Here is a 25,409-nt window from a genome sequence, read left to right as displayed (position 1 = left end):
TCAAGGCTTCCCAGTGGGTGAAAGAAAACAAATAAAAATTAATGCCTTTTCACCCCCTCTTTGAAGAGAGAACTAAATAATGTAGTCTGAATTTTCCAGATGATTGAATTTTGAGTTTGATATGAAACTAAGTTTCTTTTATATGTTTGTGGTGTGATTTTAAGAACGAGGGTTAATGTGAAATTGGGTCTGGAAAGCACCAAAAATGTGGAATTCGGTTGGAGATTTTACTCTTGTGATTTAGATATGTTATGAAACTTGGTTGAAAGTAAGTCTGGAAAGCTTAGTTATTAGTTTAACAATTCACAAGTCTAAGATTAAAAGCAACATTTATATAACTATGGCAATACAGGATCTATCGAAAATAAGTTAGCCAGTGCAAATGTCTTTATTTTACAATTCTCACTTATCGGCCGCTTATCTCTGTAATAGATATATAATTTACGGTAGAGTTCTGTTGAGAGGAGGTGATGTTTTGAGTAATATGAGCATATCCTGGTCTCTTTGGATACGGAAGATCTGAAATCTCCCCGTTTAGCATAGAGATGACTATAGGTACACTTGGTCTGTCCTTTGCAATTTCTTGCACGCACAACAGTCCAACGTGCACACACCTCATAATATCCTTTTCAGGTTGAGGTTCCGAAATTGCTGAGCCAATGAATGGCATAATGTTCTTCTTGTTCCACAACTTCCATGCCTGAGATGCAACATCAAAATATGCCATGGTGAGGGTTAAAGATTACCAGGGTTTGGAGTAGGAGAAAGATTATACCCCACATAACGCGTGGCTCTGTGTTTTTGGTATGAAAACTTACATATTCTAAAAGGCTCAAAGACTGCTCATCATCTGAGAAGATACTGTTTCTTTTCCCACTCAGAATCTCCAGCAATAAAACTCCAAAGCTAAATACATCAGATTTTTCAGAGAATAGCCCTTCCATTGCATACTCGGGGGACATATAACCGCTGTAGTTTCAGAACTTATATTTCAATGATTATTAAAAGAAAAATTTATCAAGTACAATGAGATTATTAGATGACTGAAATCTGAACTTCGGGAAAATTACTTACTATGTCCCAACTACTCTTCGAGTGTCCGCTTCATCTTGGTCACCCCCAAAAATCCTTGCCATTCCAAAGTCTGAAATTTTTGGATTGAGTTCTTCGTCCAGCAAAATGTTACTCGCCTTTAAATCTCTATGGATGATCCTTAACCTTGAATCTCTGTGAAGGTATTGGAGGCCTCTGCATATCCCTTCAATAATGTTGAATCTTGTGTTCCAGTCTAGCTCCTTTTGTTTTCCTGAACGGGTGATTGATCAAGGTTGGTCAAAATACTATCAGTCTATAAGTGTACATCTTTTACTTGATAAACTTAACTAAACAACGGCGAGTGAGCTATAGTACTAACCAAACAGAAACACATCCAAGCTTTTGTTTGGCATGTATTCATAAACTAACATTTTTTCTTGACCTTCAACAGAACAGCCTAAAAGTCTGACCAGATTACGGTGCTGCAGCTTAGAAATGACCTTCACCTCATTCATAAACTCTTCTAGGCCTTGTGTAGAGGCTCTTGAAAGTCGTTTAACAGCTATTTCTCGTCCATCCTGTAGCTTTCCCTGGTAGATAAAATTGTTACTTTCTCAGAGTAAGCCTATTACAAGTTAACTCCCTTTAATTGTATTTGTAGAAATATGACCTTATATACTGATCCAAAACCACCTTGTCCTAGCTTGTTGCTTTCATTGAAATTGTTTGTTGCTGCTGCAAGCGTCTGAAATTCGAACAGGGGAAGCTCTTCGAAGTTCACAATGCTCTTCTTGTCACTAATCGTGTAACTGCCCCCCTTCATTTTCTTCTTGTCATCTGTGTTCCATTAATATTAGTTCTTCAATAGTTTGCCTAGACCTTAGGGGTTTGAGACAAGTACAAATTTCTCTGAGGGTTTCTTAGGAGTATATATTCACTTGTATTGTAGGTTACGCATCCAAGGAGATGATCCTAAAATAAATACTTAGTATGTAGTGTAAGTTAAGAAAATAAACATATATTTTGGGTTTTTTTTTGGGTATTATTTCTTTAGTCGAGTCTATTATATAACTGGTGATAGTTGGCTGTACTTGAAAACACTAATAACAATGATGTGCGCAGATAAAGTATTATTTAGGCGTCACACCTTGTTGATTTACCCGTTGCTTCCGCCAAAAGCGTAAAAGGACAGAAATAACTACCATTCCTAGAAAGCTTCCCATCACTGCTGCAATCACTTTCTTCTTATTATTGGTACCTGCATTTCAAATTGATCGAACCTGACTGTCACAATCATATAAGTACTTCACTTCAGTAATTAATGAGAGTTCTTGTGAAAGAGATTAGTACCAAGCTCTGAATGTGCTAGACGAAGGTAGAGATCCACTCCACCCACTGAAAATTCTTGTATGTCAACCAGTTTTGTACTCCATGTCATACAACCAACTCCAGCATCATATGCATACGCTAAACAAGAACAGTTGTTCAAGCACTGAATTCTGCATGCATCTTGATTCAATCCTAGCCTCCACTCAGCTTTTTCTGGTACTTTCATCATCTTCAGCTTTAAGAATCCATCTTCTTTACCTTTTCCTGTCTCGCACTGCAACGTAGTTTTCCTCAAGCATCCATCACTCCACTTCCCTTTGATCCATTCTGCTTTATTCCTCGGCTCAAACCCCTTCAAACACTGGCAAATTATTGGTCTTCGTGGGTTGCAGGTTCCGAATGCTCCACACTTTCCGTAAATATCACACTCTGTTGAAGGAGCCTGCCATTCAACTTCCCATTTCCTTTCTATTTCATTCCACCATATTTGTGTCAAATTTCCATCTATGGTCAACATATAGGTTGATAGTAGAGACACGTTTGGATAAAAGTATGTCGCAGTGACAGTCCCCTCTTTGTGACTAGAAATCACAAGCTGAGCATTAATGAAGTCCTTGAAATCAAAGTGTACTCCAATAAGGATATTTCCATTCCATGGACCACTTCTCCAGCGTGTGCGATTCCCATCCCAGACAACAAGCTGGGGTAGAGTAAAAGTATCAAGTCCTGCTGTGAATTGCCCAGCAGATGGATCTGACGGGCTTTTCCAGGACTGTAACGGTTTCTTTTCGAAACCAGATTTTGTGATAGTGAGTTTCATGTTTGGTAAGAAAGAGTCTGTTGGGTGATCAAAACTCTGCCATACAATCTCCTCGCTGCTTTGCAGAACAAGGTTGCCAGAATCTAGAAGCTGGGCAGCTAAGAAGTCAGCTGAAAAGCTTGATACATTAGAGGACCAAAGGATTTCCTTTTTACTGTTCTGCACTTGGAGATTTCCATCCTTTGATATCTTCATAACCCCAGAAGAATCATTGAGTGGGTTATTCCTGTTTGCTACCCAGATGACATCTCTTACAGAGGGCTTACTGTACCAGATGCCCACATAACGTTTGGTGGAATTAGGGGGGCTGAAGAATCCTAGTGTGAAAATGTTGTTCTCAGAGACTATAGTTTCAGGGTCTTTTAGAAACTTTGTGGCATTGAGGGTGTTTGTTGCTGAGACAGATCTTTGTATGAAGCAAAAAAGGAAAATTACTGCACAAAGAGCAGTCATTGCTTGAATTTTAAAGATTGGTGGAATTAGGATGTTGAAATCCTTTCAATGAACTTATATATTAGTAGTACATTTGTATTCCAAGTTTTTTAGGCTAAGGTATACACTGTATTATGTATACAATAACCCCAAGTTTAAGATGTATAGAAAGAGGTATGATGTATTGATGTATGAGTTATATTAGACGCCTCATTTGTGGTGCATTAAACAGAATTGACAGTGAAGTCGCTGTCTTGGATGATTCAGGAAGAGGTAGTAATATTTTAGGCCTAGTTTGTTTTGACGGAAAACATTTTAATGGAAAATCACAATTCTGAAATAGTAGTTTTCCTTTGTTTTCTAACAAGAAAAGTTACAGAGAAGATTGGAGGGGTGAGCATGGATGGGAGGAGAGGAAAATAAAGGTAAGGAGGAGAGAGGAAAATGTGGTTGCCCTTCATTTCAAAAGGAAAATGTTTTCCATCACTGAGAGTGTTATTTTGCATTATTGGGAAATAGTTTTCCACCCCTTTACAATTCAAACAAAGGAAAATGGGAGTGGAAGGGTGAGCAATTGAGCATGGATGGGAGGAGAGAAAAAGAAAGGTACGGAGGAGAGAGGAAAATGTGGTTCCCCTTCCTTTCAAAAGGAAAATGTTTTCCAACATTGAGAAACAATTTTTCACCCTTTACGATTCAAACAAAGGAAAATGAAAACCATTTTCATGGAAAACCATTTTCATGGAAAACCATTTTTAACATACCCAGTCAAACACTCCCTTAGTGAAAGACTTGCTCGCTTTGATGATGTTCGTTAATGATTTTTTTCCTGGATATTCGAAAATATATATACTTTATTGTCGTGCTATCTGTATAAGTTGGAAAAATTGTCAAATGCAACTACAAAAGTTGTCACTTTGTGGGTTATAAGGTATAACCTTAAACTTCTAAAATTGTTAACTACGACCATAAAAGTCACCCTCCATTTAGAAGTACAACCGCACATCATAATTCGGCCAAATTGCCCGGTTCATGACGTCAACTTGGACACAGGAGGACTCGTGTTTGAACAATTGGGACACAAGACGACTCGTGTTAGAAAATTTGGACACGAAAGTACTCATGTTTGGCCGGCCAATTATGCTGGAATCTAACCCATGGTTGTAGTTTTAAATGAATGGTGATTTTTAAGGTTGTAATTAGTAATTTTAGAAGTTTAAGGCTGTGTCCCTTAAAGTGACATTTTCTGTTGAAGATGACAACTTTGTACCTTTATTGATTTGGTTAATGAGAGTTTGATTGATCATGTTGCAGTTACCATTATTCAGTTGCCATTTTCCTGTTGATTTTAATGAGATGTCAAATCCTAACCCTAAATTTGTTTAGTTTCTAAAGATTTTTATACTTCGTATTTGTTTGCCTTAATCTGATTACATGTACAGAGAAACATTCATACCTTGGCTGACAACTGAGGGGAAACTGAAGTATAGGTGTTTATTGTTCAATTCATACTAGGCTTCAGTTAAGTTGTTGATTTTCTCCTGAGTATTTTAGATTTAGGTGGTTAGTAGGCTTAGTATTGGGGCTTCTCGTTCATGTCATCATGTGAGAATGGAGAACCTTTGGTTTGTACTTTGTGGTGTCTTAAAATCCCCTTCAATTAAGGGACTTTCACAAAGTTTACTTGGAATTAGATCGGGGACCTTGGATTTAGGTTGGTGTAGAGATAGGGTTTCCTTTGTGCTCGTTTTTCTTCTCTTTGTTGTCTTGGACTCCCTGGTGTTGTGTAGCAGTTCAGTTGCAACTGCAAGGATTCTTGGTTTGGAGCTTCTTTTATAAGTTTGCCTGTTTTCTTCCGTAATGAAAAAGTCTTTCCAAAAATATCCCCATGGTTGTTTAGCACATACCCTAAAATTGGCAAGTGCCCTCGATCTTGGATCAAAAGTCGACCATCTAGATCTTGATGTTCCTGAGTGAATCCCACTAAAGTAGTTCAGTAACCATCATCAAAGTGAGGACTTCACCCAACATGAAAGCTGTAAAAAGCTGAAGAGATTAGGACCAGATTAGGCTACCAAAAAATCATTTCTTCCCAATCACAATTATCCCTATACAAATTATCTTGGCACACCAATTTGTGGCTTTAATATAAAGAGCAAAACCATGATATAGACATTGATTGAACTACATTTTGGAAAAAAGAAAGTAAATAGATATCCCCATGGTTTCTTTTTTGAGTGGGTACTTGTGGATACTGATAGACTTATGATGAAGATCACTTATTGACAGGGCAGTCGGCAGTTATCCTTTCAATAGCTCCAATCACTATTATTAATTCACGCATACTCCTTTAAAGCACCGAGGGGGCATTAACGGAGAAATGCGTTAATTTGAGCTTAGTTTCTTTGTTAACAAACCGAGTCTGAGCTCATATTTTTTGTAGTTTGATAATTTAATGAGCTCAACTCGAACATTTGATTTTGTGTCATTTTTTAAGGATTTTCTTAGCATATTGTCATGACTATCCTTTACCACATGAAATTTTATAGACCATCACATACCAATGTCATAATGTTACCTATTATTTTGGGACAAACTAAACTAGAAATGTGGCGTTGTATTTTGTAACTTAGGTAGTAGTGGCAATTTAAGGACGATAACTGATGTGATCTTTTGGTATTAGAAGGTGTCAGCTGGGAGTTAAATTTCTAGTGAGCAGAATTAGTGCGTCTAACACTAGGAAAAAGTGACCAAATTTACAAAGGTTGTCCTGTTGGAAGTCATGATTTGAAATCCATGTTCACAATGGTTGTCCTGTTGGAAGACATTTGATTTTGTTAATTAGGCCGTATTCTTTTCACCTGATTTTTGTTGAAGTGAAGTGAATGACAAACTGCTTTTTTATTACTTTCTCAAGTGTTTTTCTCATATGTAGTTGATTCTTTATGTAACTTCAAGAACTAGGCATCACCCGAGTCAATAAGTAGATGTAACAAATGAAAACAATAGCATTTTGTTACTAGAAGTTGACGCATCAAACCATAATAAGAGCACATTAGCTAGTTACAACTTTCAACCACTGTTTTATCGAGTGCTGTGAAATGTAACAGAAGCCTGATATGCAGAGAGACTTTGTTGGCTCTGTTCGGAGGATGAACCAACATCCTTAGATTTTTGACTGTGAGTGAAGCCAGGTTGCTTTGGACGTGGAAGATTTGCTAACTCACTACGAAGCATTGAGATAACGGTAGAAATGTTTGGCCTATCTTGAGCAGATTCTTCCACACATAATAGGCCGACCTGCATGCATTTCTGAATCTCTCCCAAGAAGCATGCTTCACTTTCAGCAATGGCTTGATCAATGAACGAAATGACATTGTTCTCCCTCCATAGTTTATGTGCCTGATAGATAGAAAAAAAATAGCTGATTTAGTAGTGAGGAAAATCAACATTGTTCCTGATTTGAGGAGTGAACAGAAGAATGTCATAGAAGACTTACATATCCTAGTAGGCTTAAGGACTTCTCCTCGAACCAGAATTCACTATTCCTTTTTCCACTCAAAATTTCCAGTAACAAGACTCCAAAGCTGAAAACGTCTGACTTCTCAGAGAACCGCCCTTCCATTGCATACTCCGGAGACATATAACCACTACATTGTCAGTCAAAACATGTCTTTGTGAGTTCAAAAGTAAATGAAACCTAGAAAATGAGCATACATGTAATCTGTAAACTGCTGCTTATCTTTTAGGATGGTCTGTAATATTATCTACTTACTATGTTCCAACAACCCTTCTGGTGTCATCTTGATCTTGTTTTCCCTCAAAGATTCTGGCCATGCCAAAGTCCGAAATTTTTGGATTCAGGTTTTCGTCCAACAAAATGTTGCTTGCTTTGAGGTCTCTATGAATGATCTTTAATCTAGAATCTCTGTGAAGGTACAGGAGTCCTTGACATATCCCATGAATGATGTCGTAACGTTTCTTCCAGGTTAGTAGTTCTTGCTTCATCGGGTCTGGAAATAAACCATGATCTTTAAGTTAGAGAATTCATAATGAATGTATTAATGAATGCAAATTGAAGTCGGATCATGTATGCAAACCAAAGAGAAGGGAATCCAAGCTTTTGTTTGGCATGTACTCGTATATTAACATCTTTTCTTCTCCTTCAACACAGCAACCCAGTAATCTGACAAGATTTCGGTGCTGAAGTTTAGATATAACCAGCACCTCATTCATAAACTCTTCTACTCCTTGTCCCGAGGCTCTTGAAAGTCTCTTGACAGCAACCTCTTGTCCGTCTTCTAATTTTCCCTACATAGTAAAATTTCATAGTGATAGTTTTATATCTGTGCATTATTGTATAATCAGAGCAGCCATTTCAGAATCGTTTACCCTGTAAACTAGACCAAATCCCCCTCGTCCAAGCTTATTAGAGTCGTGGAAGTTGTTTGTTATTGTCACCACCCTTTCGAATTCGAACAGTGGAACCTCTTCGATTTGATCTTGGTTTTCTTCTATTCCAAGAACGTCTGACACTGTCTTTTTCCTCTGAATTTTATTTCCTTCAGATGTTAAATTATCAGTAAGTGCAGAAACTTTAGGCTATATTCTTATGATGGTTTAAGGCATTGTTTTTACTATACAATTATGAATACATTACCTTGTTTTTTTTGGACTTGGCATCTCCACAGAATGAATATAAGTGTTACCACTGTAGCTGCTCCAAGTAAGCTCCCTATTGCTGCAATACCTGCTACTTTTTCACTGCTATTTCCTGCAAACCATAATGAATGAGCTTCATAATGCTTCCTGCTTAGGAAAAGAAGTGAGAAATCACAACACACAACAAAAACTAACCCCCATCAAATTACCCAAGCTAAATTACCCGACTCAATCCGGAGTTACATGACTCTCATTATCATTATCATTACCCTATTGCCTCAAAAAGGCTCCCGCAAGAAACGGGGTAAGGGGGGTCGGGTGTACGCAACTTTACCCTTGCATTTGCAGAGAGGTTTTTTCCAATTGACCCAAAAGCGATAACGAGACGACAACGGGACGACAACGGGACGACAACGGGACGGGCATCTTCTACTTCATGGAAAGGAAGCGAAGAGGTTTTAAGGGCCATTTTGATTTAGTCCATTACATCCTACAACCAAAAGAACAAATGAATCTTTGGCTCCATCGGAAATGTACATCGGAGTTACATGACTATTTACCCAAATTGAAAAAGTCCAAACCTCAAAATGATCATGACTATAAACCCAAATATGAGCTAACTCAAACTGACCCAAACAGAACCGAATGAATCTTCATCCGAATGTGACCTAAACTGAACCAATCCAAAAGACCGTTTTAGCATGTAGTCTAAGCACACATATATGGAGGTGTATATCAATGAGGTTTTGGCATAGTGGTTAAGACGGAAGGCCTGTGTATGAGATGTGTCAAGTTCGAATCCCTCACCCAATGTATTGCCCTTGGCTCATTCGCACCCAAAAAAGCATATCTAGGTTTGCCAGATAAGAAAAAGTTCAGTACCTAGTTCAGAATGTGCCAGCTTTAGGTGAAGATTCACCCCACCTGCGACCAACTCCTCTGTGTCAATCAAATCTTTGTCCCATGACATACATCCAACACTTATATCTAAGACATAAGCTAGACATGAGCAATTCTTCAAGCACTGGTTTCTGCATTCACTTTCATCCAATCCAATTAACCAGTTAGCATTGTCAGGCACCTTAACTGCGTTAACCCTGAAAAAACCATCTTCTTTCCCACTTTCTCTTCCACATTGCAATGCTGTTCTTCTCATGCACCCGTTTTTCCAGTTTCCTTTACTCCATTCCAACTCATTTCTTGGTTTGAATCCTTTCAAGCACCGACAAATTGGAGAATTCTTCATGTTACAGCTTCCGAATGCTCCACACTTGCCATAAATGTCACACTTTGTGTGTGGCACTTCCCAGGAGACCTTCCACCTTCTTTCTCTCTCATCCCACCATCTCTGTGTCAAAGTTCCTCGATAGCTCAACCCGTAGTTTGAGATCACTGACTGATTAGTAGAAGAATATGTTAATGAAATGGTGCCTTGCCTGTCATTCTCAAGAATGAACCCTGCATCAATGTAATCGTCAGTCTCGTTATTTTGTATTGCAGTAAAGATGTGGCCATTCCACGGTCCACTCCTCCAGTAGGGCTGATCCCCATCAAATATGATAAGTTGAGGGAAGGCAAAGGAATCGATGCCAACAGAGAACCTCCCATAAGACGGGTCTGACGGGCCATTCCATGCCTGTAACCATGTAACCATGGGTGAGCAAAAAGTTAGGGTACTTTGAATCAGAAACGGAACCTGCGGTTTCGGAACCTGTTTTGCAAGTTCCGGTTCTGGGTAACAAAATAGGGAACTTGTTGTAACAAGTTTCGATTTCGGTTCTAAATTTTTCGAAACGGGTACCCAAAATAAGGGATCGGATGACATAAAAATACCGCTCAAAATATAAATCAATCCACCCTAATTTTTAGAAAAACATAAGTATAGAATTTCAATTTAAGCCCAAACTATAAAACAATCAAAGGTCAAACCATAAAGTAAAAATATTTCAATAAATTAGTTATAACTTATTTATATTTTTGAAAGAACATGCTGAACCGGAACCTGGTTATCATTTTCAGGAACCTGTTGCAACAGGTTCCAATTCCGGTTCCCATTTTCAGGAACCTGTTGCAACAGGTTCAGGTTCCGGTTCCTAAAATCTTGACCGGATACCCTGTTATGACCACCCTTACCTGTAACATCTTCGTCCTATCAGAATCCTTAGTGACAGTTAGTTTCATATTTGGCAAAGCTGTATCACTTGGATGCTTAAAACTCTGCCATAAGATCATCCCCTCAACTCCCATCAAAACTAAGTTGCCGGAGTCTAAGAGCCGCGCTTTTGATACAACACTTCTATTAGTTTGGCTGGAGATTGTAACATTTGAGAACCAGACTGTCTGGTTTCGAGCATTCAGGACTCGAAGATTACCATCCTCTGAAATTTTGATTGCTCCACCAGAAGAATTATTCAGAGGGTTGCTCCTGTTAGCAACCCACATAACGTTATTCGTAGGGAGTTTGTTGTACCAGATCCCAACATAACGGTATGTCGAGTTAGGGGGGCTAAAGAAACCCAGTTTAAAAGCACCATTACTGGAGACTATAGTTTCAGGGTCTGTTAGGAACTTGGTAGCTGTGATTTTGTCAGCAGCTGTGTTTTGTTGCAGTAGAAAGAAAGAGATGAAGATGATTGAAGAGAAAGAACACATGGGGTTTAATGTTGTTTAAGGTTCTTTTTAAGGAATCTTTGGCTAATATTTTTACTGGGTTGCTGGAGGTGGAGTTTGGGTTATGAATCTTATATTATGCCAGGGAACGAGTTGGAGAGAGAGAGAGAGGGGGATGTAGTTGTTGAATGATGTAGCCACACAGCCACTTTTTTTTTTTTTTTTGACATGACAGTTCTTTTTATAGTAGTGCTGTAGTTCCTAATATCCTATGATGTTTTGGTTGGTTTTTAGCTACCACTACAGCCTAGAGGCTAGAGGTGCTACGCCAGATTGTGTCGGAAGCCTAGGAGAGTCGAAGCTCAAGGGACTAGACAAGTACACGGGATAGCTAGAGTTAGAGCTGTCAAAAACTGACCCGACCCGAAAACCCGACCTGAACCGACCGAACCCGTGACCGACCATGACCCGAAATTATGGTCAAACAGGTAACCCGAAATCCGACCTGTACCCGACCCGAAAAAACCGATAACCGATATTAACCCGATGTTGTAACACCCGAACCGAACCCGACACCTGACCCGAAATTGACCGATAACCGAACTGACCCGACCGAACAATTACCCGAACCCGATTTGATACCCGACCCGATGTCAACCCGAAACCGATTGTAACTCGATGAAACCTGCTATTGACCCGACCTGTGACAACCCGCTACCCGATTTACCCGTCCTGTTGATAACCCGACTTGTCATTGACACGACCAAATATTAATTTCAACGATAAATATATTTTAATTATTTATTACCAGATACTGAAAAATTAAAACGCGAAAAAAATAAAATCTCTTGAACAACTTAACGTTTTTAAATAAATAAACAATAGTAAAGTAAAACTTGTTTTGTTTTTACAATAATTTCGAGTTATTTTTTGCAATTTGGATGAGATGAAAGGTAAGAATTGAATCTAACATCCTAACTGACAGTCTGTCTCTTTGTCTGCGCGACCTATGTCAATGTGCTCAACAACGAGAAAAACGGTTACACTATCACACAGGAGACTCGCATTGGCTCGAGACCCACTCACTTACCCCTCATTCCAAAAATGAAATTAGATTTGCGGGAGTAAATGTTTTTCACTTTCACATTTTGAGATGACTAAATCGATCATTGGTTCGTAATCCATATTCACTTTATATATGTATTGACTTGACAAAAACACGCGATTATTTGGTCTATAAAAAATTTAACTCTAAAATAAGTTAAGCAATATTTTTTACAATATAAAATAATTAAAATGTATAGGTTAATTATCAGACCCGAGTTTGACCCGTCCCCGAGAGCGACCCGACCTGAATTATATCTGATCCAATTATTATCCGATCCAAACCAAGACCCGAACCCGAAAATAACTATTTTGCAAACCGACTTAAACGCGACTTTGATAAGATCCGAACCCGAAATTACCTATTACAAACCGACTTAAACCCGACCCGATAAGACCCGAACCCGAAATCAAACCTGACCGAAATGTGACCCGACCCGAACCCGACCTGAATCCGGGATAGGAAAAACCCCGACATGACCCGACCTGAAATCGACCCGACCGAACCCGAGCTCAACCCGGACAGAATATTGACCCGACACAACCCGACCTGATCATGACCCGAGACCCGAGATGACCCGACCCAAACCCGACCCGATGACCAGTTTTGACTGCTCTAGCTAGAGTTATCAAAAATTGACCTGTTATGACGAAATCAGACAATAACCAAAGTGACTTGGAAAAACTTTTCTCTGCGTTTGATTTGTATGGACACAACGTGCCGGATAAAATGTTACATGATATATCCCGAACTGAATAGATTCATAATCAACCCAAAGGGTGGCCAATCCCAATTTAACAACTCTACATGTGTCGAGCTGGGAGGCCAATACTAAGGCCCCGTCTAGTTCACCTTATTAATTCTTTTAATTTGAAATTATCTAGTGTTATACTCCCTCCGTATTTTTTTAAGAGATACACTTGGTCGGACACGGGTATTAAGAAGAATAATTGAATGAAATAAAATAATAAAGCAAGTGGGGTTGGATAGATATTTTAATAATTAAATATGTGAGGACCATGTCATTTTGGTGGGTGGAGGATGGGGTGGGTTTATGAAAATATTTGTTTAATAGAATGGTGGGTGATATGGTATATTAGATGTATTATTTAATTAGATGGTGGGGTTGATAAGTTACTAAAAATGGCAAGTGTATCTCTTAAATAAATACGGCCGGAAAAGGCAAGTGTATCTCTTAAAAAAATACGGAGGGAGTATGATCTAATATGATCTTTTTTTTCTGATCTAATCTAATGTAATATATTTTTTCTGATGTGATCTGGTCATTTTTTTTCCTATCTATCTAATCTGATTAGATTTTTAAGAATTAAGGTTTAAATAAAAACCTACAATTAGGTTACACAGTTATAATCTTAATCAAATTTACTTGTAAATAAATTTCATTGAAATGTGTTTGTAATATTGTTATCATAAATTATAGATTATTGAATTGACTTTGCTAATAATTTAACTACTTCTTATTTAGATAAACCTTGAGTTTTTCTTATAATTTTTTTTATTACAAATATATACGCTAAAAAAGTGAAACTTACAGAGTATTAACATGAAATATTGTACTAATATTAATGAACAAAATGAAAAAAGACGAAAAATTTATCTAATGTAATAACATGAATTTTTGTACTAATGTGAATATTAAACTGACATATTTTTTTTAATATTTTGATCTGGACATGATATGAACAGATAAGTTCTGATCCGAATTGAATGATTCTAATTTGGACAGATCGTTTCTGATCTCTACATGATCGGGAAAGATCGATTACAATACGGACATATCAATTTTGATCTCTACATGTATTGGAAAGATCAATTCTGATCTCTACATGATTTGGAAACAAATCGATTATCTTCACATGATTTGGACACATTGATTCTGATCTGGGTAAATTAGTTCTAATATCTATATGATCTAGACAGATCAGTTTTGAACGGGACATATTGGTTCTATTAGACGTACATGAACCGGAAAGCTCTATTCTGATGTGGACATATTGGTTATGATTTGGACGTACATATTTGGATAGATCGATTTAAATTTGGACATGACCTGGACATGTCGGTTTCAATTTGAATAGATCGGCTTTGATTGGGATAGATCGTTTTGATATGGACACCATCTAAACAAATTGAATATGATTTGGACATGGGTTGTGTTTGGTTGTTAGATGATTGACAAAAAATTAGAGGATTTGGCCAATTTAGAGGTTTGACCGATTCAATCCTCTAATCTAGGTGTTTGAAAGTTAGAGGATTTAAATAGAGGATTGGGATGAGTCCTCTAATTCCAAAAAAATTGCTCCATGTAGCTTTTTCAATTAGAGGATTGTATTGGGTAAGTTAAAAAGACGCTTTAGTCCTCAATTTTGCAAAAATTACACCTATGTACATCATGCCTATACATTTATTATTGGATTCACTGATTCGCAATAGCTTAATCAAGTAATTCTAATGAAGGTAACAACTCTTGCAACAACATAAAGATGAATTATACAATGATAGAGTCATAGAAAATGTCAAAAATATTTGAGTAAATAAAAAAAATCATACACAAAATTATAACATTGTATTTATTTGCAATAAAATACAAAAATTAGAAAACAAAAGAGAATACTGCAATTCTTAGCAAATAGACTAATTCTAAAAAGAAAAGTATGCAAACCCAAGGAAAAGATACCTAAGGATAAGAATCAACTGGAAATTGTCTTGTATGCGAGTTCAAGAAAATACGAGTTTTACTTGTTGAAGAAAGAAAAAATTTAGATATTTGGCAAAGTATAAAAGCCAAAATTATATGCAATTGTGAATTATGATTGAGCGACCTGGGATATAGGAGTACTCCCGTAGACCCAGTTCTATACCAGAATACCATATTCTAGTATTTTGGGCCCAGAGAATAAAAAAGGCCAAGGCCCAATCTATGACCTAATAATCTATCAAATCCCTATAAATACTCATTTATGGGGGAAGGTAAAAGTAGGGGTGTTCATTAGCGGGTACCCGGCTTATCGGGTACCCGAAGAAGCGGGTACCCGCTTTTACGGGTAGTGAAAAAGTCAGCCCATGACTCGACCCGCTAAAACCGGGTACCCGCTAACCGGGTACCCGCTTTAACCAGGTCGGGTCATTGGGTACCCGAAATTTTATTTTATCTTTTCTTGTGCGATTTTTTAAATGGAATCTTCATTCTATATTTCTATCAAAAATTGAGTAAATCCAAAACAATTTCAAGTAATAGCCTAGTTTTGATAATATACGAAGTAGTTGATAATAACAAACTGTGAATCAAATACTATAACCGAGTAGTTTAATTTCAAATCATAATTTGACGAAAATTTTTGATGAATCCTTGAGAAGCATCTGGAAAGACAAAATAAAAGAAAGGTAGAAAAACTCAGATCAAAGCAATATATTTTGGATGTATGCAACAATTTCATGCCTTTTCCATCACCATTTAAGCGTCACAGCCATTGCTATGTAAAGTAGAGATCATATCTAGATAGAGAGTTTGAGAAATCACCATTCTTGAGAGACCAGATCTGAATAGTGAGTTTGAGAAATAAAAAATGAGAGTGAGAAAGCGGCAGCGGCTGTGTGAGTGTGAAAGAAAACCTACTCCGTATTTCATTGTCCCTAACTTACCAGTTTGCAATTTTTTTCAATAAAGAAATAATAATAAGCGGGTATGCGGGTACCCGTTTCGATCATTCGGCGGCCCATGACCCGACCCGCTACCCGGTAATTTAACCGGGTCGGGTACCCGGCCCACTAAATTTTAAGAAAATCAGTTTAATACCCGGTTTTTATGTGTCGGGTCAGCGGGTTAGCGGGTCGGGTATTGCAGGTCGGGTATTTATGAACACCCCTAGGTAAAAGAGACCTCTCTACACACTCTACTCTCTACTCTTTACTTTCTCTCTATATTATATCAGACACTAATGTTGGGCGTCGGAGGCCCCGATCCGGGGAACCTCCCCGGGTTCGGAGTTCACTTGCAGGAAATCACCTCCACGTTCAAGATACGAAGATCCGACCACACCACCCGATTCCAATACCGGAACAACTTGTTTAGTTGTGTATGTCGGGAAGATGCGGATGGGATGTAGCAGAGGATGGAGCTCATGGAGGCATAGAGCAGAACAAGAAAAAGGAGGCGGTATGGTTGATATATTTTTTATTTTCTTTATTCACTTTAGTAGTTAACTTTACTACTTGACTATTTTGCTTACTTTTTTTATTTTTATTTTATTTAACTAGACACTTTTTCTTAATTAGATGATGTATAATATAATAATATAAAGAAATGTAAAAAAAAAATAGTTTCTTATATGAAGTTAATGTAAACTTTTTTTTCTTAGTCATTCCTATTTTGCAAATTAAACAATTTAATAATATATTTTCGTAATAGTTGTTCATTATTGTGATTAACAAATTTTCAATTTTATATAAATGTTGTTTAACAATTTTCATGTTAGTCCATTTTATTTCCCATAAAAATCCAACCATACATATTCATATATTTAGCAATTGATAATTCTCCATATTTAAATAAGTCAACTAGTTATTGCCACCCGGGCGATGCCCCGGTGATTGTACATAATTTGAGAATTGATCTTGATAAAATTTGAGTTAAATAAAAATAATTACAATAGTTTGATATTTAAATACTTACATATAATATGAGATAAATATTTGTGCATAATTTATCTTTATATTTTATTTAGGTAATGGTGATTCAGTATAAAATTTGGTTAAATATCTTAGTAAACTAAATTAAAATTAAACATGGAGTAATCGTTTCCTATGTGTAAATTGCAATTACTCTTTCTTATAGCTCTAAGTAAATGTAAATGAATTGGCATGCTAAAATAACGTAATTGTAAATGAACCTAAATGAAAAAAAATGTAAGTATAATTAAAATGTATAATTATGGTAGGAATTAAATTTTTAATACAGGTTATTAATAAACATGACTTATATGTTTTGAATTGCTTAAATATCATAGGTTGTGTCATTGGATTATATTAGTGGTTAAAGTTCTAGCTCATGAACACGAGGTCATGGGTTCAAGCATTGACATTTGCATTTCTTCATGTTTTTGTAAGAAAATACTATATGTCAATTGTAGACACCTACTTTCGTCCCCATTCCCGAAAGGGAAAGGTTCGATGATGAAGACGTAAAAACTCCACTTGACAACGCATCTCCTATAAAATAAACGAATCTCGATTCCCCATTTCATTTCACCCGAAACCTGCTATTTATGGAAACCTGCTAAAAATAGTAATTGCCGTAAAAGGTAGCTTCTAAAAGTGGCAAATCATAAAGGATAGAAACCTGTCAGAATTAGGTGTTGCATTCCAACATAAATCCTAAATGAGATAGAAAACCACGAGAATCCTATTCCTAATAGGATTCGAAAATAAGAGTTACGTATTAATTAAAATCCTAACGAGCCTAGAGTTCGTAACGGGCCCAGACGCATTCCGTCATAAAATTGATACGCGCTAAAAGACTCGAATTAATCTCAAACTCTACGGATTTTAGGAATCCGAATCTGACTAAACAAAACTGCCCAGACCCTATTTTCAACGCCTGGCTCTGGGCGCCGAAATCTTCGGCGTCCAGGCCTGGACGCTGAAAATACCTGGGTACGTCTCTTTTCCTAATTCTTTGTGGATTAGAACTCTGCAATTCTATCTTTCCACGAACTCTTCCCTATAAATAGGCCCCTAATTTCGACGTGAAAGGACACACAACAACACACAATTATATTCTGAGTATTGACTCCAACCCTTAGCCTAAGCCTCTCGCTGCGAAACTGTTCACGCGTTCTGTCGCAATCGATCCACAAATCGAACAGAATGTATCCTGTCCCATAATTGAGATTCGTTAAATAAAAAGGAGAAATAGCAAAGTCAAAGTGGTTAGTTTTCTGAGAACCGTGACGCACCTCTCAAGGGTGCGTCGTAATGTGTCCCTTTTCGATGATTTAACTGCTTTCCTCGCCCTTTTTATGAACTGTTAAACTAACCTAATCTGATTGTTCCATCACGCCTAACAAATATAATATTTTTGGGAAATCGGATTATCATGCTAGGTCCCTTAATGCTATTTAAATATATAATCACGATCGAATTAGTATTATATGTTGCATATTGCTAAAATCAACTCAGATTAGTTTAATAGTTAACGCATGTCCCTTCAATTATTTATGCTGAGCTAGTAAGGATATCCTGCCTCTGGAGTTATCGACGAGTGAAGTACTCCTCTCGGTAGTTACAGTCCCCCGAACCCTCAATCTCTACCTTGCGGGTGTATATTGAGAGATCCCCACACCAGGGATCACAAAGGAACCTACGGCCGTCGTGGTCAAACATAATTGCACTCCCTTTATGTCACGATAACCGGGTTTTGTCAGTTTTTCTCATTGTCGTTAAAAACTGAATGGCGACTCCTATATTACTAGTCAATTGGGTGTATACTCACAGGAAATCCAATTACACTTGATTGAATAAAAAGAATCGTCACACCCACGAGGGACAAGGTCACGCATTAGCCTCGCGCTTTTTCGACCCCTCACAGTGGCGACTCCAGTGGGGATAGTGAAGGAAATACTCGTGCTTGTAGGTAATCAAAATAGCCGAAGGGTGAAACGATCCTACCCCGCGTTTATTTCCCCATCAAGTTGGGACGACCTGAAAATCAGCATATTAATGTGAACGGGCTGAACCGCATAACGAATCTCGGCTCCCTCGGGAGTTGGGACTAAGGATACCTTTTTTCGCCAATAGGGGGGTGCATACGCCGCGCATGTTTCCCACTCGGTACTTGTGCAGGTAGTACACCTATCCCGAACCCAATCGCTCGCCCATTAGGTCCCTCTCGCCTGCATGCCCCCTTGGCTTGCACTTGCGGGTTGGCCTCTTGAGTGAAATTCGTCTGTTGAAGACACTACCTCGACCGGGGCATGTGTTGGATCTACGATAGAAGCGGTACCAAGCCAGGCGCAGATAAACTACCCATAGAAGCCTATCATAAACTACGTGACATATTTGATTTTCAAATCCATGTTTGTAATGTAGTTATGGGTAGCGAAATGTGTGATTGTGTGTGACAAACTATCCTAGAAAACCAACGACCTCAAAAAACTGCCCAAACGTTCATAGACTAATTTGCCAAAGAGTTATACCAAAACACGTGTTCCGCAAACCCGAATGATCGCCACAAAATAAGCGACGCTCGGGATGGCCTGTAACGAATCTCACAAACGCTGTTACGCGTAAAGGACGTTATTAGGCAAGCACGCAAGTCGAAGTCGCATAAACAGAAGACAGAAAATGAGAACCAGCCAGGGACGCATTTTCAACGCCCCAGGCTGGGCGCCAGAATTTCTCACGCCCCTAGCTGGGCGCTGAAGTTGCTGCTTGGCCTTCTGGTCAGACGCAGCAGCTTCGGTGCCCGCACGAAAGGAAAATACGTAGCAAAAAAAAATATTCATAAAAAAGAATTGCTACGAGGGCGTAAGAAAAGCACTCGATTTCATAAGCGACTCGCGAAAAATTAATAACTCTTTGTGTCGTTGTTAGGCCTCCTACGACGGCAATGCTCGGCACCAAAACCGAACATGCTAACAACTATGAATGTCACACGGGCAGGTGTTTCGAAAATCCAAAGAACGACCAAAATCAAAAAAAACCAAAAAAACGTACCGACAGAAGAAAGAGCGAAAAAAAAAACCCAATTTAGAGAGTCAAAGTCTAGACTAAGTAATGCTTGAAACTTTTGGAACCTAAACTTTAGCTTATCTTATGCCTAGGACTGGTCCTGCCACTTGGTGCCGATCAGGGAATCAACGGCTAGTGCGTCTCGAAGATACATCGCCAACACCAGGTTTAGTAACTCCAAGCTCCGTCCGTCGTCCCTCATTTCAAGGATCTCCGCTTCCCCAACCTTGATTCGCACCTCCAAACATGTCCATCGAAGATTTGCGAGACCAGATGGTCAAAATGACCCAACTTATGGGCCAACTGAAAATGGAAAACAAAGCCTTAGCGGCTGCGCAAGCCAAAAATGACCTCGAAAACGAGAAGAGGATTGAAAAAATGGTCCTACAGCAAACCATGGGGAGCAAATACTTCTCCCTCGAGCCTGAACCTTTTCCTGGCAAATTACCAGAAAAGTTCAGTTCATCTGACTTACCAAAGTTCAAGGCCACGGACTAACCCCCGTGATCATCTACTGAGCTTTGTGAATACCATGAACTTGAAAGGCGTGGACAAGTCCATGTACTTACCTGCCTTTCCTTTGTCCTTGGAACCTGTGCCGCTCAAATGGTACTATCACCAGGACCCTAAGCTCTTCCCCACTTGGGAAGACTTTGTCAATGTCTTCATCAAGCAATACTCGTCGAACATGGATTTCCAAGTCACCATGCGCGAGCTGGAAGTTCTCTTCCAAAAGAAAAATGAGGGTTACACAACCTACTTTGCTAGATGGAGGGACCAGGCGGCCCAGCTAATCAATAGGCCTCCCGAAACAGAATTGGTCCAAAAATTCATTGACAACCTGGACCCGGCTTACAGACAACACCTTAGGTACCTGGGACTCGACACTTTCAAAAGAGTTTATGATGTGGGAATAAAGATCGAGGACGACCTCGCCAAAACCATACAGAGCAAACCCACATATAAGACCAACACCTATAATCAGGGAAACACATCCCAAGCCCAAGAAGTCCATGCTGTAGAAGAGGCTCCCGCCCGAAGAAACCCTGTAAGATGGGTCCGAGACCGAAAGTTTGCCCCACTCGGGTCAACTTTGGTACAAGCCTTTGAAAGACTAACCAATCAAGGAAAGTTGAGACCTATAGGCCCCACCCGTGACCCTCCTGTCAAAAACAAATATTGGGTCGAAGGTACTTACTGCAAATTCCATCAAGGAAATGGGCACGACACTGAAAACTGCTGGACTCTAAAACATACGATCCAGGACATGATAGAGGATGAAGTAATACCTCTCCCTAACGTTGGCAAACCCAACAACAACAAGAGCCTACTCGGCTCTTGTCACATCTCTCTCGACCAACCAGAGAATTTCGACCCCACGGTGTATATTACACCTCAAGGTGCACCACTCGCTGTGGTCCCTATGGATCGAATCGAGAGGGAAGTGTGTGGTGTGTGGAACGATGATGCTGAAGATATTTACCTATCTCAAGTCTCGGGCCAGGACGTCTTCACTGAAACTTGGCCCGGGTATGCTCTAATTGACACCACCCCTCAGGAGCCCGAGGTCGACAACCTCACCCGATCTGGAAGGATATACCAACCAGATATTCGCCCACCTCCTATGGACGACATCCCGGTTAGGCAAACTCCTGAGAACGGACGGCACGCCACCGTCGCAGAAGTCATTGAAAATCCTCTCCTGAAACAACTAAAAAGAACCAAGGCTGAGATTACCATCTGGGATCTTATGTGTACTTCAAAGGAACATCGCGAAAAGCTTATTCGCTCACTTAACCTCATCTCAGTACCTACAAATATCACACCTGACTCATTGGTTAGCCATGTCACGAGAGATGCCGGGGAAAAGGCCATAGTTTTCACTGACAAAGACTTACCCAAAGAGGGGGGTACTCACAATAAAGCCCTTTACCTAGTGGTTGGATGCAAAGGACAAAACATCCCCCTAGCGCTCGTAGATAATGGTTCGGCGGTTAATGTCTGCCCATTACGAACCGCTCATTGCTTGGGGCTAGGAAGCAATGACTTCCAAACCTCCTCACAAGGGGTACGAGCTTATGATAACTCCCGAAGGCCTGTATTGGGAAAAATCAACCTTACCATACAAACTGGGCCTGTGGCACGCACCACGGAGTTTCAAATAATTGATATCAAGCCCACTTTCAACCTCCTCTTGGGGCGACCTTGGCTCCATGACTTAGGAGGTGTGGCTTCTACCTTGCACCAAATGGTTAAACTTAACCATAACGGGGTAATGCTAGAAATCCGCGCCCCTCCTCTCGACGTCAGTTGTACTACGGTTGGAACGGCTAAGCTGCAGACGACCTTTATGGGTTTCAAATGGAGGAAACAATCCAGTTCATCGAAGATTATGATCCAGCATTCCTAGACCCGCACGCATCCCGAGTCATTCCTAGAATGCTGTTAGCTCAAGGCTATTTTCCAGGAACCCCATTGGGCATAAGGAAGAAGGAATGCACATTCCATCCTTTTCCCGACAAATCTACTCCCTTTGGCTTAGGTTATGAACCAACGGAGGAAGATATTGCTGACCGCCTATCTAGGCTACGCCTTAACAAAACCAAACAAACTACCCTCCTTCCCCCATATCAAAGGACCCTTAACGGGATGTTTATTCGGGAAGGAGAAGAACACCCATGCTGTGATTTCCCTGAACCCTTCGTTCAGGATGGCTTGCTAAAACCTGGATTTGAAATTTTCCATGACTGCCACACCTTGGATGAGGCACCCCACCCCACCAAGACTAAAACAGCTGAAATATTGGACAACCAGGCTCTGTGGACATTGTTTAACGAATCGAGGCCTATGGAGAACGAGACTGTGATGACTACCCTAGCTTTACAAGATGAAGGTTTCGATCCAACTCGGTTAATCTCTCCTGCATCAACACTAGAAGAGGTCGAGAACGGATGGGTGAAGACATATCAGTGGGTCAACGCAAAAGGAATGGAATTCAAGATGAGTACCGGTGAAGGACCGAAGTTTTATGAGATTAAACCCCAGGCTTGAGCCACATAGAGCACCATTAGTAAAAAGCGCCTAGTAGTTCTTTAGATTGATAGAAAAAATAGAGACTTTAGATGGTCCTAAGGCCCTTTAGAATATGGGTCAGTTTTATTTCAGTGTGTTTTCCTTACTTTCCGAATCAATAAAGGCGTAATATTTCTCCTGAAAATTTTATTCTAACACTAAATAAACACCAAATGTACTTGAAAAATAAAAAAAAATAAAGAAGCGGCCCCCTATAGGCCCAACAAACAAAGCCCACTCGGTTTTGAAATAATGCCATGAGAATCAATTCCCGAAACCCACAAAATAAACCACACTATCCCATTCATATCCCCAAAACCTAAAAAGCCAACCAGTGTCAGAACCAATCCATGCAACCTAAAATCAAAGGAAATCAAAAATTTAAAACAATGCAAATGTTACCAAAAAAAAAACAGATTCATAAAACATAGATTCCATCATACCCTTCACTACCAACCTACCTCCAAAGCCTACACAAAGATCTTCATAAGTTCCGCACCCTAACTCCATTTTTAAAACTGTTTTGAGTCACCAATAGAAAAAATTAATCTGGACAAAAATGCGTTTCACGCTAACAGTCAAAAGAGCCTCCAAAATAGCCTCAAAATTAACTTTAACTACAAAGCAAAATATCAAGACACAAAAAACGAAATAGAAATAAACGCAAGAACATGTGAAGCAAAGCGTCAAAATTGACCGCCCAAGTCATTTTCAGCGCCCAGGGCTGGGCGCCGAAATTTCTGACGCCCCAGCCTGGGCGTTGAAACTCTCTGCCTGCCAAAAGTTTTCTTTTTGAAAGTGCTCGTCATTTTATCCGCACACAACGGAAAAATAATGAACACTTGGGGGGTACAGTACGTATCCAAATAGGTTTACCAAGAATATAGCTATACAAATTATACAAATTGGTCGAATTTTACGCAACCTATGGCAAAAAAACGGCAGATGAAAATGATGGCAAATACTTCACTCATTTGACCAATTAAGTAATATGTTTCCACTTCAGGACATATCTACCGAAATCCGGCATACTAGAACTTATTCTAAAAGCTAGAACTACGCGCGACCTGATTCTGACAAGATACGTAGGCAATCCTTACCAAGGATTCGGTCCAAATATAAAATATATTCTTTGTGCAAAGAGTGTTAGACATATAAAAGAGGAGAAACAAAATTAAATGAAAACTAAAAATACGCCTTTATTAAAATATAATAAGAAGGAAAACAAAGTGCTAGGAATAAAAAACAAACACAACTGAAATAAATAAAGGGCACCTACACCCTAGCAAAGAACTACACTACTCTAGTTCTTCCGGATCATTAAATAAAGTCTTGTAGAGAGCAATATTCGCAGGATCCACCCCCATAGTCTTCTGCGCTGCCCCAATATCAATCTCCATAAGAACCGGCTCCTGGACACTAACTTCCAAAGATGCCAAGGCTTCAGAAACATTCTCATTTATAGTCCGCTCAGCCTCAAGGGCACAAACAATGGTGGGAGAAGGATTATTATCACCAACTGGACCAGCCACTGTTTCTACAGGCGGCTGAGCCTTCCTAACCCATACATTATTCCGGCGACGATCTCCGCGAGAGCTTGCATTTCTTTTAGCAACAGCAGGCCCCTTCATGTTAGGCATCTTTTTAGGCCTGAAACTGGAACGGGGAGGAACTTCCTTTCGCTTTCGATCAGGACGAGCTTTCACAGTCTTAAAACAATAGGTACGAGGTCTGGCAGAATCAGGACCCTCATACTTAACACGAATACGAGGTATCAAAAGCTCAGCCGGCTCCCCATTTCGAGCCTCGGTCCTCACATCTTTGTCATCGGAGCTCATCCACAACTTGTAGTTTTCAGAAAGACCCACAAAGCCATTTGTAGCTACAGCCCAACGCGGGAGGCCATCATAATACTTGGCCCACGCTAGGACCCGTGTTTGTGCAAAGGCCGCTACCTTAGGTGGTACCGTATCAGAAAAGGGGATAGTCTGCCTTAAACCATATTGACGCATGACTCGGTAAGGGAAAATATAAATGGGACGAGATAGCCCCAACAAAGAAACATAAACCGATACATCAGACCCCCCCCCCTGTCATAGTAGTCAAACCCCACCATGGTACCACCCACTTAATAGAACAAATGCCATAAGTAAAAAAGGAGGTCCATTCGGCCTCGTCCTGGCCTTGGTGCAAGTATTTTCGGTTACCCAAAGCTATAGGGCGATAATGTTTAGTATCGGCAGGAGCTTCCAAAAGTCTAAGCCGTTCCGCAAGCCAAATCTGCAAAAACAGGTACGATCGAATCAAAAGAATGAAAAGAAAGAAAAAAGGGTTCCTGGGGCGCAGTTTCAACGCCCAAGACCAGGCGCCGAATATTCCAGCGCCCAGCCCTGGGTGCTGAAACTCAGCCCCAGACAAAAAGAAATATATGAAAAAAAATGCGCAAGGAAAAGATCGATTACCTGCAGCAACAGGGGGCTCCCCTTAAAATAAGATTTGGCATCCTTCTTCAGTTCATCCGCACTCAGCAAAGTCTCAGCAACAACCAACGGCATAATAGAATAGCAACTTTCCATCTGGCTAATCAAGGGGATC

At 39.5% G+C, this 25,409-nt stretch overlaps 1 protein-coding gene across 1 annotated transcript; it reads right to left on the bottom strand.

The window, feature by feature from the left end:
- Window positions 1-286: 286 nt before the first annotated feature.
- On the bottom strand, window positions 287-11,108 carry LOC110786553 (uncharacterized). Its single transcript, XM_021991109.2, has 16 exons — window positions 10,412-11,108; window positions 9,161-9,914; window positions 8,277-8,390; window positions 8,009-8,178; window positions 7,717-7,927; window positions 7,392-7,629; window positions 7,116-7,266; window positions 6,712-7,018; window positions 5,524-5,585; window positions 2,386-3,679; window positions 2,183-2,293; window positions 1,706-1,872; window positions 1,415-1,625; window positions 1,075-1,306; window positions 819-969; window positions 287-700 (listed from the first exon to the last, which is right to left on the bottom strand). The coding sequence occupies exons 1-16, from the start codon at window positions 10,928-10,930 to the stop codon at window positions 407-409; spliced, it is 4,986 nt and encodes a 1,661-aa protein (XP_021846801.2). The 5' UTR covers window positions 10,931-11,108; the 3' UTR covers window positions 287-406.
- Between the last annotated feature and the right edge of the window lie 14,301 nt (window positions 11,109-25,409).

The sequence above is a fragment of the Spinacia oleracea genome, chromosome 6 (assembly GCF_020520425.1).
Source record: "Spinacia oleracea cultivar Varoflay chromosome 6, BTI_SOV_V1, whole genome shotgun sequence".
In the NCBI taxonomy this organism is placed as follows: domain Eukaryota; kingdom Viridiplantae; phylum Streptophyta; class Magnoliopsida; order Caryophyllales; family Amaranthaceae; genus Spinacia; species Spinacia oleracea.
The sequence above is the reverse complement of the archived record's forward strand: the minus strand, read 5'-3'. Positions and strand labels throughout refer to the sequence as shown.